The sequence below is a fragment of the Spermophilus citellus genome, assembly GCF_964194105.1.
Source record: "Spermophilus citellus genome assembly, chromosome: 7".
NCBI classification, from domain to species: Eukaryota; Metazoa; Chordata; class Mammalia; order Rodentia; family Sciuridae; genus Spermophilus; species Spermophilus citellus.
In genome coordinates, this window is record NC_138188.1 from 95434106 (window position 1) to 95452857 (window position 18752).

Consider the following 18752-nt stretch of genomic DNA (forward strand, 5'->3'; position numbering starts at 1 on the left):
GGTGTTTATGGCTGAGTTCCAGTATTATTGTGGCTTCTCTGTAGCTGTATTTCCCAATGAGGATATTTACTACCAAAAGAGATAATGGATTCAAGTAATTTAGAAAGATTTCTAAAGGGATTAAAACTGAAGTGGATAACAAAAAACAATATGTGTGACAATAAACTCCATGCCAAACTTGTAGGGATAATAGGAAAACAAAACAAACAAAAAAAAAATGTTTGTACATTGTGATCAAATTGTTCTCTTCTATGGGTGTCCTGCTGGAAAATTTCAAGCTTCTGAATGTCCTGCACCACATCTACTCTCCTCCTAGGGCCTGTACACATTTTGGCTTCCATTCTCTCATTATCAATGATCTCTATTGCTTTGAATGCTAGTTTTTGTTTGCTTGCTTTTTTTTTTTCCTGTGCTATATGTCAAGCCCAGGGCCCTAGTCATGCTAGGCAAGTCTCTATCACTGAGTGACACCTCCACCCCTATAATGCTTTAAAGGTAAACTTTCCACTTATAGAGCTTCTCTCATTCAAGGATGTTGAGAGAGGCTCTATAAGTGTTAAGACCCCTCTCTCTTATTCCACAGTTGCCCTTGTTGTCTCTGAAGGCAGCAAGATACTTTCTCCTGGGTTATTCCCACTGCCATTCAAACATGCCGATATTTATATTCTCTTAAAAACAATTGTCTTGGTTCCAAACACATCATAGCTACAACTCCATTCTATTGTTCATCTCTATAACAAAACCATCTAAATAAGTATTCAACACCTCTAATTTCTTTTTTCATTTTTCTTTTTTTTTTCTCCCCCAGGGAGAAAAAAAACCCAGGTGCATTTAACCACTGAGTCACATCTCCAGCCCTTTTATTTTTTATTTTTTGAGACCAGGTCTTGCTAAGTTGCTTAGGGCCCCATTAAATTGCTGAGTGCTGCCTTTGAACTCATGATCCTTCTGCCTCAGCCTCCAGAGACACTGGGATTACAAGGGTGGGACACCATGCCCAGGCACCAACTCCTTTGTTACCAGATCACCTTAAATTCATTACAATGAAAATGTCACCATCAACATTCCATTTAAATTAATATAATCAAGGTCCACCATGTTGCTAAATAAAATAGTTAATGCTAGAGCATAATCGTAGTTAAATTTAGTAATACTTTTTTTCCCCCTAATGGTCTGTTCCCTCCTTTCCTCTGTTCTGTACTTGTTCCTAAGGTTTTTTTTTTTCCTTGACATCTAAATTTTAAGATAGTCTAAGACTCAGGTCTTTTCATTTCTTTTTTTTTCTTTTTTTTATTGATTATTTAAAGCATTACATAGCTCATGATATATCATCTTTCATACATTTGACTCAAATTGTGTTTTGAACTCCCATTTTCACCCCAAATACAGATTGCAGAATCACATCTGTTACATATTCACATTTTTACATAATGCCATATTAGTGACTGTTTTCATTTCTCAACCTACACTCACTTATCCAATCTTAAAAATGTAGATTGTGTCCTCATATCTTCATATCTTTTCATGGTTCAATAGCTCTTTTTAGTGCTGAATAATGTTATATTGTCAGGATGTGCCACAGTTTATTCATTCATCTATTAAAAGAGATCTTGATTGATTGTGAATTTTAAAATCACATACAGAGTTACAATAAACATCCACCCCAGGTTTTCATTTATACATAACTTTAAATCAATTTGAATGTATATCCAGGAGTACCATTGTTGGATTTTTTTCCCATATTTTCATTGGTACATTATAATGGTACATAATGGTGATAGTTGTTGTTACATATTTGTACATTCATTCAATATAACAATATAAGTTGATGAATATTACTCTTCAGTTGTTAAGTCTTGTAGTAAGAGTATGTTTAATTAGTTTTTTTCCAAAGAAAATGACAAACTGTCTTAAAAAAAAGCTTCAGTATTTTGTCTTCTCACCAATAATGGGAAAGAGTTCCTGTTGTTTCACAACCTTACCAGAATTTGGTGTTACCAATGTTCTGGATTTTGGCTGTTCTAACAGGTGCATGATGTTATCTCATTGTTTTAATATTCATTTGCCTGGTGACAAGTATCTTGAGAGTCTTCATATGTATTTTGCCAACCTTATATCTTCCTTATTAAGGTATCTGTTAAAGTCCTTGGCCTGTGTTTTTTTCTCCTATTGTTTGTTTTCTTCTTGTTAAATTTTAAGAGTTATCTGTACATTATCAGAGTTCTTTATCAGATATGTGTTTGGCAATATTTTCTTGTAGCCTGTGGCTTATCTTTTTCTTCACCTGCCACTGTCTTTCACAAAGCAGAAATTTACTTTATGCAAGTTCAGTTTATGAACTCTTTCTTTTAAGAATTATGTCATTGGTGTTATGTCAAAAACAAAAACAAACCCAAGTTCATCTAGATTTTCTTCTAGGCTATCTTTCTGTAATCCCAGTCGCTAGGGAGGCTGAGTCAGGAGGATCGCAAGTTTCAAGCCCGCCTTAGCTGCAGTGAGGAGTTTGGCAACTCAGTGAGACCCTGTCTCTAAATAAAATGTCAAATAGGGCTGTGTAGTTCAGTGCTCAGGGGATCTTGAGTTCAATCCGTGGTACCAAAAAAAAAAAAAAAAAAGAAGAAGTTTTACAATTTTGCATTTTACATTTAGGTTTATGGTCTGATTTTATTTTTGTGTAGATCTGTGTCTAGAAAATTTTTGTTTGTTTTTTGCATTGTAGATGTCCAGTTGTTTAAAAACCATTTGTCTGAAAGAGTTACTTTGTTCCAAAGACTCTGTGTCACTGGCTTTTACTCTTTTGTCAAAGATCATTTAATTCTTAATGTGGATCTGTTTCTGGTCTGTATGTTCTGAGCCATTATCTGTCTATTCAGTTACTAACACCACACTGTCTTTATTCTTGAAGCTTCGTGATAAGTCTTGAAGTTAGATAGCATCACATCTCCAACTCTTCTCTGTTCAGGACAGTGTTGGCAATAATGAGTTCTTTGCCTCTTCATATAAACTTAGGAATCAGTTTGTTGACATTCACAAAATTTCCTGCTCTAATTTTTATTGGACTTGCCTTACTTTATTGAAAAAGATGGGGAGGAATGACAGCTTGAAAATATTGAGCCTTTTGATTCATGAATGTGGAATATTCACTTATTTAGTAATTTGTGTCTTATTTTATCTGTTTTTAAAATTGTTCTCATATAGAAGTTCTATACATTGTGCTAAATTTATATCTGAGTATTTCAGTTGTGGGGGTATGCTAAAGTAAATAGCATTCTATCTTTATTTAGTCTCATTTATTTTCTTTGTGGTGCTGTGAATAGAACCCATGGCTTTTGCATGCTTGTCAAGTTCTCTACCATTGGACCACAATATCAGTCGAAGCTGTGCCCTTTTAATTTCAAATTCCACTTGTTCGTTGATGATATAAGGAAAATGTTTGACTTTGAATATTAATTTTCTATCTTGCAATCTGACATAATTATGATTAATTCCAGGAGAGTTTTGGTGATTCTTTTAAATTTTCTGTATAGATAACCATCTCAACTATGAACAGAGGCAATTTTGTTTCTTCCTTCCTATTCAGTGTAAATTTTCTTTTCCTAGTGCATTATCTAGGACTTTGCAGAGAATGCTTTACAGAAGTTTTTAGAGAAGACATTGTTTGTTCTCAATTTTACTGGGAAAACTTCTTGTTTCTCACCATTAAGTGTGGTGTTGACATATGTGTTTTTTATACTTATTCTTTATCAAGTTGAAGACATATCTATTTTTAATTTGTTGAGGTTTTTTTCTTTGATCATGAGTTTTGTCATTGGATTTTGTCAAATTGCATTTTCTGCATCTAATAATATGATCAGGAAATTTTTCTTCTTTAGCCTATCTGTCAATATAAACAATTACATTAACTAAATTTCAAATGTTAAACCAGTCTTTCATACCTCAGATAAATTTCACATGGGTATGGTGTATAATTTCTTTAAATAAATTGGTCAATTTGATTTGATACTATATTATTAATAATTTTTGCTTCAAAGCTCATGAGATATGTTAAACCTAGAGTTTACCCTTCTAATGTTATTTTCTGGTTTTGATATTAGACTGATCCTGGCCTTATAGACAGAGTTAGGAAGTATTCTATCTGATTTTATTTTCTGAAAAAGATTTTAAGGAATTGTTATAATTTTGTATTTAAATATTTAGTGGGACATATCTGTGCCTAGTGGTGTCTGTCTTAAGTGGTTATTAATTATTGACTCAATTTCTTTAATAGATGTGGACATATTCTGATTGTCTATTACGTCTTGAATGATTTTGTCATATTATGTCTTTTAAGGAATTTGTTCATTTCCTCTAGTTTATCAAATTTGTGAGCATAATTTTTAATAGCTTCTATTATTACCCTTTTAATTACAATGGTATTACTGGAGACCTTGAGTGAAGGTCCTAGCTTCAATGGTATCAATAGACCATGTGTGTCAAACCACCCCAGTAAGCCCAATATGTCAATCAAAGAGGTAAGCGGGGACAAAGGGCAGGAAAGGAAAGCTCCTTCAGCATGGCCCATTCTAGGAAGAACAGATATAGAGGTACAGTGACAAAAGATCTGTCTTCAAGAGATTGATGGAGGATCTGAGGTTTTATAGAAAAGAGGAACTAAGTCAAGGGTTGTGGTCTTGTACAGCCAGTGGATTTGGATAGCTGACAGAAAAAGGCATCCTCCTCAGATCGTGACCAGGTTGACCATTATTTCATTATGATTCGGCAAAGTGGCTTTGAAGAAGACCTTATTGCTTGAGGGGACAGTCTGGTTCCCATAAAGCGATAACTCCTGTTTGTGGGGGGAGGTCTCAGTCAGCTGTTCTGGGATAATTGTTCTCATTTGGAGAGGGTGATCTCATCATTGGGTAATAGGTCTGCAAGGATATGCTATTCCTAGAGTCCGAGGTGACTAAATATTTAGGACAATGACTGGAGATATCTAGGCATCACTCCAGGGGCCTGAGTATTGAACAGCCTTATAAATCTTGAAAATATCCCAGTTACTCTTATCTTATCACGTACTGGAGATGAGGAGGTTGCATAAATTTAGAACTATGCTCCTTACATGACTAATATGTCTCAGTGTAGAAATAGAAAGAATCTGACCCAAGTTTTAAGATTGCAAAGGAGATTGATGCCACACAAGAGCAGAGATGCCAAGCTTTATCCTGCTTTTAGTTACTAATTAGGCATCTGCAGGCCCATGAAGAGTCAATGCTTTTAGCAAAATCAGTTTCTGATTCTCTGTTATAATCAGATGTGTAGTTACATGCCCTTTTCATTTCTTATATTAGTATTGTGTCCTTTGTCATTTTTCCTGCATTTGTTTCACTAGAGTTTGTTGATTTTATTAATCTTTTCAAAGAAACTGCTTTTGGTTTCATTGATTTTGTATCTTTAATTTCATCGATTTCTGTTCTAATTGCTATTATGTTTTCTTCTTCTTACTTTGGCTTTCATATGCTCTTTTTTTCCCTCAGCTTCATAAGACAGAAACTTAGATTATTGTGTATCTTTCTTTTTTTCTAATATCCCTGTTCAATACTATAAGTTTGCCAAGAAGCACCACTATTGCTGAATCCCACAAACTATGTTAATCTGTGTTTTCATTTCCATTGAAATAAAAATATTTTTAAAATCTCCCTTGGGATTTCTTCATGCTCCTCTAGAAGTATGTTGTTTAATTTCCAAGTAGTTTGAAATTTCCCAGAAAACTTTGTGTTAAATATTTATAGATTAATTTTATTGTGGCCTGGGAGTAGACAATGTGTATTTTCTGTTTCTTTTAAAGTTTGCTAAAATGTGTTTTACGGCCCAGAATATATTTTATCTTGGAGAATATTCTATGTGACCTTGAAAATAATGTAAAATTTGTTGTTGGAAAAGTTAGTGTATGGTTCTTTAATTTTTTGCTCCAAATATTTTGAGTTTCTGTTGCTAGGTACATGCACAACGACAATTGATGTACCTTCTTGGAAAATCAACCATTTCATTGTTGAGTAATGCCTCACTCTGTAACAGCTCCCTTTATTCTGAAGCTTTCCCTCTCTGAAATTAAGATAGCTACTCCCATGTGACTGTTACAATGTATCTTTCTTCATCCTTTTTCTTTGAATATATACGTTTCTTTATATTTAAAGGGAGTTTATTTCAGGTATAATTAAGTTGGGTCTTGTTTTTTAATGCACTCTGATAATCTTTTTTTTAATTGGTACATTTATATCATTAACATTTTCAGTGATTATTGAGATAATTCTAATAACATCTACCATGTTTGTTACTCTTTGTTTAGTTTTTGCCTTTGTACCTCATACTTCATACCACTTTTGTATTCCACTCTTTTTCTGCCTTTTGTGGTTTCATAATATTACATTTTCTTTCCTTTCCTGGTGTAGGATTTATACTTCTTTTCCTTACCCTTTTGAGGGGTTGGCCGTAGTTTGCAACATACATTTACAACAGCTTCATAGATAATGCCAGTGTGCTGTAAATTAAAAAGAATATCGTAATTAGTTCTTTTCACCTTGTATATTATTGGTATACTTCATTTTACTTGTACATAAGCACACATAATTAGATATTGATGCTCTTCAACTTATAATGGAGTTATGTGACAATCTATGGTAGATCCAAAATGTAAGTTAAAAATGTACTTAATACCCTGGCACAGTGGCCCATGGCTATAATTCCAGCAGCTCAGGAGGCTGAAGCAGGTGGATCATGAGTTCAAAGCCAGCGTCAGCAAAAGCAAGGCACTAAGCAACTCATTGAGACTCTGTCTATAATAAGATACAACATAAGACTGAGGATGTGGCTCAGTGGTTGAGTGCCCCCGAATTCAATCTTTAGTACAAAAAAAATTGTATTTAATCCATCTAACCTACTCAGCATCATAGCTCAACAACACAGCACATGGTAGAGCAAGCCGGTATTTGTTTACTCTTGTGAACTTGTGACTGACTGGGACCTGTAGCTTGTTGCTGCCCAGCATTGTGAGAAAGTATTATACATCTTACTAACCAAGGAAAGATGATAAATTCCAAATTTGAAGTCCATTTTCTGCTGAATACATATTTTCTGCTGAATGCATATCACTTTTACACCACTGTAAAAAAAAGAAAGAAAGTTGAACTATCATATGTTGGGTACCATCTTTCCATTGCCGCTATCATAAACAAATTGTTGTCTGTTATATCACTCAAGAATATTATAGTTAAAAGGTATTTTTTGTTACTGCTTCTTTCTTCTCTAGTGCTCTTCCTTTCTTTATGTACAAACTAAGTTTCTGACCTATGCAATTTTCCTTATCTCTAAAGAACTTCTTTGAACGTTTCTTGTAAGGCAAGTTCTACTGGCAACAAATTCATTTTTTGTTTGTCTGATAAAGTCCTCATTATCCTTCACCTTCAAAGGATAATTTTGCAGTGTATTGAATTTTACATGCACACTGAATTTTCTCTCTTAATGCTTTAAATATTTCACTCCACTCTCTTCTTGAATACATAGTTTCTGAGGAGCAGTCAGATTTAATTTTATCTTAAGTTTCTTCTTACCCCATGGTTTTAAAGATTTTTTTAAAACTTGCTTTTATATAATTTTAATTATGCTATGTTATAATTTGGATCTTATATGACCCTCATAGGCCCCTTCTTTACAGTTTGGTCTCCAGCCCAAAATGCTGTTTTCAAAGTAGTGGAACTTTTAAGAGGTGGATCCTACATGGAGCAAGCTGGGTCACTGGGGACATTGAAGGGATACTGGGACCTGTACCTCTCTCTCTTTGCCTATTGGCTGCCACAAGGTGAGCAGATAATTTCACCAAAGGCACCTACCACGCACGATGTCTTCCTCACCTCAGGTCCAAAGGCAATGGAGGCAACTAATCATGAACTGGAATGTCTAAAACCATGAGCTAAAATAAACTTTTCCTTTTTTTAAGTTGTTTATTTCATATATTTTATCACAGTACACAAAGATAACATGCCTATGTTCAGTTTCTGGGAATTTATTCTCTTTGCTATTCATTGAACTTCCTGAATCTATGGTTTGGTATCTGACATTAGCTTAGGGAAATTCTTCATTGTTTTTCTTTCATTTTTTTCTCTTCTTCTCATTTTCCCATTACCTGTGTGGTGTTTGTTTAGAATCATCCCATAGTTCTGGGATATTTATTCTATTTTGCTGTTTTACCTCCACTCTTCTTTTGCTCTTGGCTTTTCAGTTTGGGAGGTTTCTACTGAAATCCTCTCAACTTCAAGATTCTTTCTTCACTCATACCCAATGTTCTGATAAACACATCATCGGTATTTCTTCATTTCTATTACAGTGGGATTTGTTTGTCATTACTACTTCTATTTAATTCTTTGAACCTCCTTCTCTCGGCTCACACTGTCCTTATTTTCTTGTGTGCTGACCACTTCAACCAATAGAACACATAACAAATGAATCAAAATTGAATAAAATTCTTATATGTAAACTCCTAGTCTGATGTTTCCAACATTCCTACCATACCTAATCTTATTTGATGCTTCATTTATCTCTTCAAATGGTTCTTTTTCCCTTTCATATTCTTTGTAATTTTTTTCTTAGCCAGATATGATGTACTATATAAAATGAACTACTATAAATAAGACCTTAATAATAAGCTTTTAAGATAGGAGAGGGAAGTATTCTATATTCCAATGATTAAGGCTTAGTTTTTAATTGTGCTTGTGTTTCTGGACTGTAGACTTTACAAGTGTTTCTCAATTTCTCATTCTCATTAGGTGGGACAGGATGACTAGAATATGCTGACATTGGGCACATTTCTTCTTCACAGGGAAGGCTGGAAGGAGCTGGAATTAGGTATTTCACTTTCTTTAGTTGGAAAGCTAGAGTCATCTGGGGCTGAATATATTATTCAAGGTCAGTTAACCTCTACAAAAACCCTAGCAGTGAAGATCTGTTAAATAGTTTCTCCTGAAGGAAGACTTTGTTAAAAAGAACAGAATGCTCTGGGTTTTTTTTCAAGGCTGTTAATTTTCCCCTTCCCCTGCCAGTAACCTGCGTGGATTTTTTTCTCTTCTTCACTATTAGAACTTGGTAGTTCTCTAAGAGACAAAATTCATAAAATTGTAGGGGTCTACTCCTATGGCTGGATCCTCTTGTGGCCTTTATTTCTCAGACATCCATACTGAGTCTTCAGCAATTTTCCAATTCTAGTTCAGCATTTCCCACTCTAGCATTTGTGTCTACAGAGATTTCTATTACCCCACACTGCATATTCTACACATGCACCCATCTGTCTAATTTGGTGGGCAGTGGTTTGCCCTCTGACCTCATCTCTACCTCAGATATCAAAGTTGTCGATTTTTTTTTAGTTTGTTTAGCTTTTTATTTGCTGTTAGAATGAAGTGGTCACTATTAAAACTTCCTTCGTTTTAGATCAGAAACCAGAACTCCAGAACTTCAGCAAAAAAAAAAAAATGAATTAGAAGAAAACTTGGGTTGCTTTTGACACTCTAAAGCAAATCACATAATTCAGACAGCTACAAACTTTATGGATTTTGATGAATCACTTATTTGATAAAACTGTCTATGTTCCAGCAGTTTTAATAAGTAATTGTGATATTTTCAAATGAGTAGTATATTTTAGAATGAATTTTTAAGTCTTTTTCCAAGAAGTTGATCTCAGGTTATCAACTTCCCAGTTGTGGGATCTTGGACAAGTCATTCAATATCCCTGATTTAATATCCTTTTCTTTTAAATGTGGGTATTAAATTAAAAACCATTTAAATTCTTCATGACATTTAATCTAAAGATATAAAATTTCTATTCTATGCCTATTATGTAAGGTTAAGTTCTATATGCTGTAGTATTTTTGTGCTTGTCTTTGTTCAGTGTGTTTTGTTTCCACCTCTTGGGCTTCACTGCTGCCCTCATGGTTAAATGTGCTTGATAGACAGCAGACAGGAGGTTTTTAGATGGAAGTGGAGATAAAAGGAACAAGGACAATATAGGCCAACAGATTACTACATAGAGAACGCTATTCAAGAGTATCAGTCATTCCCTGATCGTTTACTATGCACAAATTTAGATATAGTCCTAGTCAACTGCTATGTAGACAGCTGAAATTTGTTCCAAAGTGAAAATGAGTGACACAGTTGTTTTCTTTCTCTATTTTTCTACTTAATGCAATACTTCAGACCCTTTGGCATTCATAAAGATGGAGTTAATTGTTAATATTGTTTCTAAGTTAGTATTATGAACAGCAAAAATCAGGAAAGGCTATTTAGAAATAAACAGAAAACTTATATTAAAGCATATCACAACTTTGGCACTTATATAGTGATAACTTTATTATTTTAGTTGAATCTTGATTGTAGAATATAATCTTATTCTCTGGATACATTCATTTCCTGATGGTGAAGAAAGTAGAAATGATAGATTTTTTTTTCACAAAACAGAAATACATATTTACATTAAAAGGAATACAATAAATCATAACCACACTTATAATCATACTGAATTTCAACATAAGTTTTCTACATAGAAACTATATGCTATGATTTCAATATGATTTAATCCACAAATATTTATATGCTGAAAGATTAATCACCACTGTGGTGATGTTGAGATCATAGAAATTTTAAAGAGATTAGGCCTCATGGCTAGTAAGTAGATGGTGATAATATCATCCTTATGAATGAATTAATGTTCACATCAGAGTGGATCAAGTCTTGTGGGATAAGATTAATTCCCATAAGAATAAGTTGCTACAAATTGAGGGTACTCCATTCACTTGGCACCTTTTTTACTCAATCTGTTCCCTTTCCACTTCTCTGCTATGTTGACACACAACCAGAACTCTGTAACCTTGATGTTTGAACTCTCCAGTTACCAGAATTGTGGGCCACCCCCCCCCCCCCGCCATCCTTTACTTGTAAGTTATTAGATTTTTTTTTTTTTTTGGTGGGAACACAAAATGCTCTACCAAAAGACTTCTAGATCTGATGAACAAACACAGCAAAGTAACAGGAGACAAGCTCAATATACTAAAATTTGGTATTTTGCCAATAAGAAGAAGATCTGAAAAATTAGAGCAGCTTTGGAACTGTATAATGTGCATAAGTTAGAAGAATTTTGAGAAGCAGACTAGAAAGCACCTGCACTGCTATATCAGCAGAGGAAACTCTGGCAAAGGCTTAGGAGATAAGGAAGCTAGGAAAGAGCTATAATTTTTTAGAGATTAGCTACATGGTGGTGGAAAGAATGCTGAGAGAAATGTGGACAGTAATAGCCATGCTGATGAGGTCTCAGATGGAAATGCACTATCCTATTGGAAATTGGAGTAAAGGACACCCTTGTCACCTCAGTGGAAAGAATTTGGGTGCATCACATTCATGTCCTAGAGTTTTATAGAAGGTGAAATTTTAACATGATGAAAAACCAGTGAAGAAATTTCTGAACAGGTGGCAGCTCATTTCATGAAAACTAGGGAGCTCCAGGATGACTCTGGTGCTGGTTTGAGTGGAATGAGCAGAAAAACTTCAGTGAGTGACTTGAAACATGGCAAAGTGAAAACAGGCTACTAAAGAGTCTTCCTGTCAACAATGGGAAAAAGATCCATCCCAGAAGATTGGCAAATCTCAGAATAGAAATACAAGCAATATGAGAAAGCAAGGAAATAAATACCTCCAAAAGTCTATAACCTTCCATTAACTGAATTCTCACCTATTCATGCCCAAAACACTGGAAATTTTAAGAACAAAGGAATATATCTCAACAACATAAAGACTATATATAACAAACCCAAAACCAACATCACACTGTATGAAGAAAAACTGAAATCATTTTCTCTAAAATCGGGAACAAGATAAGAACATCTATTCTTACCATGCTAATTTAATAATTCTTGAAACTGTAGCCAGATCATTTAGGTCAAAGAAGGAAATTAAAAGAATACAAATAGGAAACAATGTCAAATTATCTCTATTTGCTAATGACATGATTCTATACTTACAAGACCCAAAATACTCTACCAAAAGACTTCTAGATCTGATGAACAAACATAGCAAAGTAATAGGAGACAAGCTCAATATACAAAAATCTATTCATTTTCTATGCTCCATTAGTAAATCCACTGAGAAAGAAATTAGTAAAATAATTCTGTTCATAATAACCTAAAAAAATACTCTTGGAAATAAATCTAACGAATGAGTTAAAAGACTCCTACAGTGAAAATTATAGAACAATGAAGAAAAAAAATGGAAGACCATAGAAGATGGAACAACTTTCTATGATCTGACATAAACAAAATTAATATTGTCAAAATGGACACATTATCAAAAACAATATACAGATTCAATATGATCCCCATTGAAATACCAATGACATAAATCATAGAACTAGGGAAAAATAATTCTAAAAATTCATACAGAAGAATAAAAACAGAATAGTTACAGCAATACTGAGCAATAAGAATAATGCTGGAGGCATCATAATACCCGATCTCAAATTATACTATAGTGCTGAAATTACAAAAACAACATGCATTAAAACAGACACAATTAGTGATGATATAGAATAGAAGACAGAGACAAATCCATGTACTTACAGTCATCTGATACTTGACAAAGGTACCAAAAATATACATTGGAGAAAAGATGGCCTTTTTAATAAGTGGTGCTGGGAAAACTATATATCTATATGTAGAAAAATAATACTATATTCCCATATTCACTCAGCACAAAGGTTAGCTCAGAGTAGATAGGACCAAGGAGTTAGTTGACACAGGCAGAAAATTCCTTAATAAAATTCCTAAAACTCAATAAATAAAAAAACGAGAATCAATAAATGGGATGCCATCAAGTTAAAATGCTTCTGCACAGCAAAGGAACTAAGACCATTAAGTGATATCCTACAGAGAGGAGAAAATCTTTGTCAGCTATTCTTCTTATAGGAGATTAATATTCAGAATAAATAGAGAACTCAAAAAACTTAACACCAAAAATTTAAAAATAGCACAATCAATAAATGGACAAATGAACTCAATAAACATTTCTCCAAAGAAAAAAAATGTAAATGGCCCTCATATCTATGAAAAATAAAAGCTCAACATTTTTAGTACAATTACTTTGGAAAACAGTATGGAGATTCCTCCAAAGACTAGGAATAGGAAAACACCTGTAATCTCAGAATCTTGGGAGGTTGAGGAAAGAGATTTGCAAGTTCAAATCCAGCCTCAGCAATTTAACAAGGCCCTGAACAACTTAGCTAGACCCTATCTCAAAATAAAACATAAAAAGGGGTGGGGCTGTGGCCCAGGGATTAAGTGCCTCTGGATTCAATCTCTGGTTCCACATTAAAAAAAAGTCTAAGAATGAAACCAACATATGATCCAGTTATCCCACACCTTGGTATTTATCCCAAAGAATGAGAATTAGCATACTATAGTAACACATGCATACCAATGTTTACAGCAGCATAATTCACAATAGGCAAATTAGAGGACCAACCTAGATGTCCCTCAATGGGTGATGGCGGGGGGGGGCTATGATACATATACTCAGTCATAAAGAAAAAATGAGATTATGTCATTTGTTAGTAAATGGCAGGAACTAGAGAATGCCATGCTGAATAAAATAAGGAAGACTCATAAAGTCAATGATCAAAAGTTTTCTCTTACATGTGAAAGCTAACGAGAAATAAGGAATTTAAAAAAGGGAAGGGAGATCTCACAAAAATAGAAAGGAGAAGAGTAAAGTAGATAAAGGGAATCAGGTGGAGGAAGAGGGATGAGGAAGGGGAGGAACAGGTGAATGAAATTAACCAAATTATGTCGTGTGTGTCACAATGAATTTCACTTCTGTGTATAAATACAATGAATCAGTTAAAATTAAATAAGTAAAATACATAAATTAAAAATTAAAATTCTGAACAAAAAGACACTCAGATGGATACTTATTTACTTTTAACTGCTTATGCCCAGATAAGAGAAAAAGGAATGGCTTAAAGATAGAATTTACAATTAAAAGGAAAACAAACTTGAAATAATGCAGAGCCTGAAAGAAAGAGCAAAAATAATCCATGGCCCAGAAAGTGGTTGCTAAAGGCAAACCCACATAAGTACAGTTATATTTGACTAGACAAAGGTGTCATGAACATACATTGGAGAAAAGATAGGCTATTCAATAAATGGCACTGGGAAGGCTGGGAATCCATATGTAGTAGAATGAAATCGAATCTCTATCTCTCACCCTGTACAAAAGTCAAAGTGCATCAAGGACTTAGGCATTAGACCAGAGACCCTGTGCTTAGGAGAAAAAAAGTAGGCCCAACTCCATCATGTTGGCTTAGGAACCAACTTCCCCTATAAGACTCCTAAAGTGCAAGAAGTACAATCAAAAATCATTAAGTAGGATGGAATCAAACTAAAAATCCTCACTGCAAAGGAAATAATCAAGAACCTGAGCAGAGAGCCTACAGAATGGGAGAAAGATCTTTACCACTTGTATCTTCAATAGAGCACTAATATCCAGGTTATACAAAGAACAACAACAACAACAACAAAATAACATCAAAAAATCAAATAACTCAATCAACAAGTGGGCAAAGGAACTGAACAGGCACTTCACAGAAGACAAAATATGAATGGTCAAAAATATATAAAAAGTGGGCTGGGGTTGTGGCTCAATGATAGAGTATTTGCCTGGCATATGTGAAGCACTGGATTCAATTCTCAGCATCACATATAAATAAATGAATAAAATAAAGGTCCATCAACAACTAAAAAAATATTTTAAAAAAATATGAAAAAAATGTTCAACATCTCTAGCAATTAGAGAAATGCAAATTAAAACTAACTGAGATCCCATCTCCCTCCAGTCAGAATGGCAATTATCAAGAATACAAGTAACAATAAATGTTGTTAAGGATATAGGGATAAAGGTACTCTCATACATTGCTGATAGGACTTCAAAGTGGTGCAACCACTATGGAAAGCAGTATGTAAATTCCTTAGAAAACTTGGAATGGAAACACCATTTGATCCAGTTATCCCACTCCTCAGTCTATAACCAAAGGACGTAAAATCATCATTGATGCAGCCACATCAATGTTTATAGTAGCTTAATTCATGATAGCCAAGCTATGGAACCAACTTAGGTGTCCTTCAACAGAAGAATGGATTAAGAAATGTAGTATATATACACAGTGTAATACTACTCTCTGTAAAGAAGAATGAAATTGTGGCATTTTCCAGTAAGTGGATGGAACTACAGAATATCTTGCTAAATGAAATAAGTCAGTCCTCCAAAACCAAAAAAAATAATAATAATATATAGAGTTGGGGATATAGCTCATTTGGTAGAGTGCTTACCTAGCATGCACAAGGCCCTGCCTAGTTCAACCCAAGCACCACACCAAAAAAAAAAGGACTAAATGTTTTCTTTGCTATATGGATGCTAATCCACAATAAGGAAAGGTGAAGAGGAGAAGAATAAAAGTCCATTGGATTAGACAAAGAGGAACAAAGGGAAGAGATGTAGGAGGAGTAGAATAGGAAGGACAGTAGAATGAATTGGACATAACTTTCCTAGCCTTGAAACAGGACCAGGGTTACCCTGCATCATGTACAACCACAAGGATAGGATCCTAATTAGAATAAGTTATACTCTATATATGTATAATATGCCAAAATACATTCTACTGTCATTTATATCTAAAAGGAACAAATAAAATAAAAAATAACAACAACAAAAAAGAGGTTGCTAAAGAGATTAGCACAGATAAAATATAGCCAGGTGCTATGTTTCAGGATAATGGCAAGAAGGGCCTAAAATCATCTTAGAAATTTACAAAGATGCTCTCTCCCATCATAGGCCCATAGGCTTTAAAAGTCAAAATGATGCCAGGAAACTTCACCAGGCTGCTATGTGCTTGCAGCCCATGGATGTTTTGGAATTCTGCTCCCTGTCTTCCAGAAAAGTACACCTCAACCATTCCAGTTGTGGTTCAAGTTGGCTCACTCACATGTTGAACCAGTACTCAAAAATGATCAAGCTATATACCTTGATGGTATTCAAATAGTATTATACTTAGGTAGGAGGTATCTCTCTCAAACTCACATGAGAGACAATGCAAGAAAATTTAGAGGTGAAATGATTGGATTATGATATCCTTAACCTAATTAGTGCATTCATCCACTTAAATGGATTTAACTGGGTGGTAACTGTAAAAAGGTGGAGTGTAACTGGAGGAGATGAGTTATTGGGGTGTGACTTCGGGCTTTATATTTCATCCCTGTGGAGTTTAGTCTCTCTCTCTCTCTCTCTGTTTCCTGATTATGCTCTGATGAGCTGCTCTCCTCCGTCACACCCTCACACCATGGAGTTTTGCAATAGGCACAGAGCAACACAGTTGGCTATCTATGGACTGTGACCTCTGAAACCATGATCACTGAATACATTTTTTTTCTACTCTAAAATTGTTCTTATCAGGTCCTTTGGTCAGAGTAGTGACAAAGTTGACTAAAACACATGGTTTGATAATTCCACAGGCATGAAGAATGCAGGAGCTATTGGGATCAGAGAGGTTTCCACTGAGATATCAAGGAAAATCAAGAAATTTGCCAAAGGGTGGAAACTTGGTGGAGAGTCTCTACTGGGATAATGTTCAATGGAGCCACAAGAGTGGACTGCTTGCAGCATATAACTCTGGTTTGGAAAATTCACAGGCACCCAAACTCCAACCCATGAGAGCATCCATATAGACAGACCTCGAAAAGCCATGGGTGCAGGGCTTCGCAAAACTTTGGGGGCCCACCTCCTTCCCCAGTGTGCAGAGGATGCCAGACCTAGAATTTTAGGACTTAATGTTTTCCCAGGTTGGTTTGGAACTTGCTTTGGGCTAGTGACCACTTTCTATTTCCATTTCTCCATTAGGGAAATTCAATGCTTATCTCATCCATATCCTACCATTGTATATTGGAAGTAGAATTTTGATTTGGGGTTTAGAGACTGACAGATTGAGGTGTTTGCCTTGAATCTCAGATGGGACATTGGGTTTTGGAGTGGATCTACAATGAGTTAAACTTTGAGGACTATATGGATGAAGTAAATTCATTTTGCATTATGAGAAGATGATAAACATTGAGGTCCAGGGGAAGAATATTATGGTTTGGATATAGTTTATCTTTCAAATGTTCATATGCATTATGCTTGGTCTACAGTGTTGTGTTGAGATGTTGGAACATTTAAGTGGTGAGGCGTAATAAAAGGTAATTAGATCTTTGGGCTTCCCTTGTGAATAGATGAATTCTATTTTGTAGGAATGGGTCAATTTGGCGAGACTGCATTAGTTCCTGCAACAATAGGTTTTTAAAATCAAGTCTGGGATCTCTTCTTAATCTTTTCATGGGCATGCCATTCACTCCTTTAACACACCCTCCATCATTGTGATGCCACGAGACCCTCATCAGACTTGGACTAATGATGGTGCCATGTTCTTGAACCTCCAGAACTTGGAGCTAAATGAATCTCTTTTCTTTATAAAGCACCTAGCCTCTGGTATTTTGTTAGAACAACAGGAAAATAGATTAGGACACCATTTACATTAAATAGACCTCCCTTATTCATATCAAAGCTGACCAATTATGACCAAACCCAGAACAAACATCAAAGAATGAAATTAATATTCAAATCCTGAAATAGCCTTGCTAGTCTGATTCCTAAAACTGTAATCCTAACTTCAAATATATATATATATAAATAATCCATTACTCAAAACCTAAGAAAATGTATAATCTTATTCTATACTTCATCATGTATCCACTCCATCATGTTGAAAACTTTGTTTTGGATACAAAATTTGTCAACCTATGTAAACAGAGAGCTTAGGTTACTACATATAGCAATTCTTGATTACTAGTAAATGTGTAGGGACTTCTTAATTCTTGCAACAGAACATTTCTCATTCCATAATTTTATTGTCTGCTTCTGTGTTGCCTGCTTTGTCATTTAGAAAATGTACAATAGACCTTGGACATCTTATTTTAAGTCAACACAGCACATTTAATTTATCTTATAATTAGAAATTTCTGTCCCTTTATAAATGAGAAAGGCACTGAATGTTTCTAACCTTTCAAAGTCAAACATGTTTATGTAATTTATGAAGATAACTATTGTTCTCCAAGCCTGGGATGTATTCATTGAAAGAGATCACTTTCCTTTGCACAGCTGGGTCCAATTCTTTTCATTTGAATGTGAATTGCTCATTCATCTGAGTATTTTATTGTGTTGATGTCCCATAGTTATTTTTTTAATTAAATAATGGCACAAGGTAATATACTCATGAAGGTATTAAGAAGACTCAACATACAAATGAATTATAGGATAACAATACCTGAAGCAGTTTCTAGAGCAGGAAAGGCATAAGAAAAAAATGGTGTTCACAAAAAAGTAAAGGTTTATTTTTGCAAATTTTGTCCTTTTCTATGGTAAATGAATACAAGCTAAGACCTTATAAAGTTAATTCAATGTCTTTCAGTCCAAGGTTGACAATTCCTCCTGAATAATTTCATCATAATGTCAAAACAATACTATATTTACTCTTTTATTGCTTTGGATAAGTATCTAAACTGTTAGCAGTTGAAATTTTACTATACATGTCGTGGTTCACTGGGGGTTCCTTTCATTAGATTCAATTTTGATTTACTTCAGTCTTCTCCCATTTTTTG

The 18752-nt window shown here is 34.5% G+C and overlaps 1 protein-coding gene across 3 annotated transcripts in view; it reads right to left on the bottom strand.

The window, feature by feature from the left end:
* LOC308653726 (uncharacterized protein) overlaps window positions 1–18752 on the bottom strand; it is a 275451-nt gene that overhangs the window by 215244 nt on the left and 41455 nt on the right. For all 3 annotated transcript variants that reach the window (XM_081302400.1, XM_081302401.1, XM_081302399.1), the window contains 2 exons: window positions 7057–7141; window positions 6454–6520 (listed from right to left, as the gene is read on the bottom strand). In XM_081302400.1, coding sequence (XP_081158526.1) covers window positions 6454–6520; window positions 7057–7141 — 152 coding nt within the window. The remainder of the gene's footprint in view (window positions 1–6453; window positions 6521–7056; window positions 7142–18752) is intronic.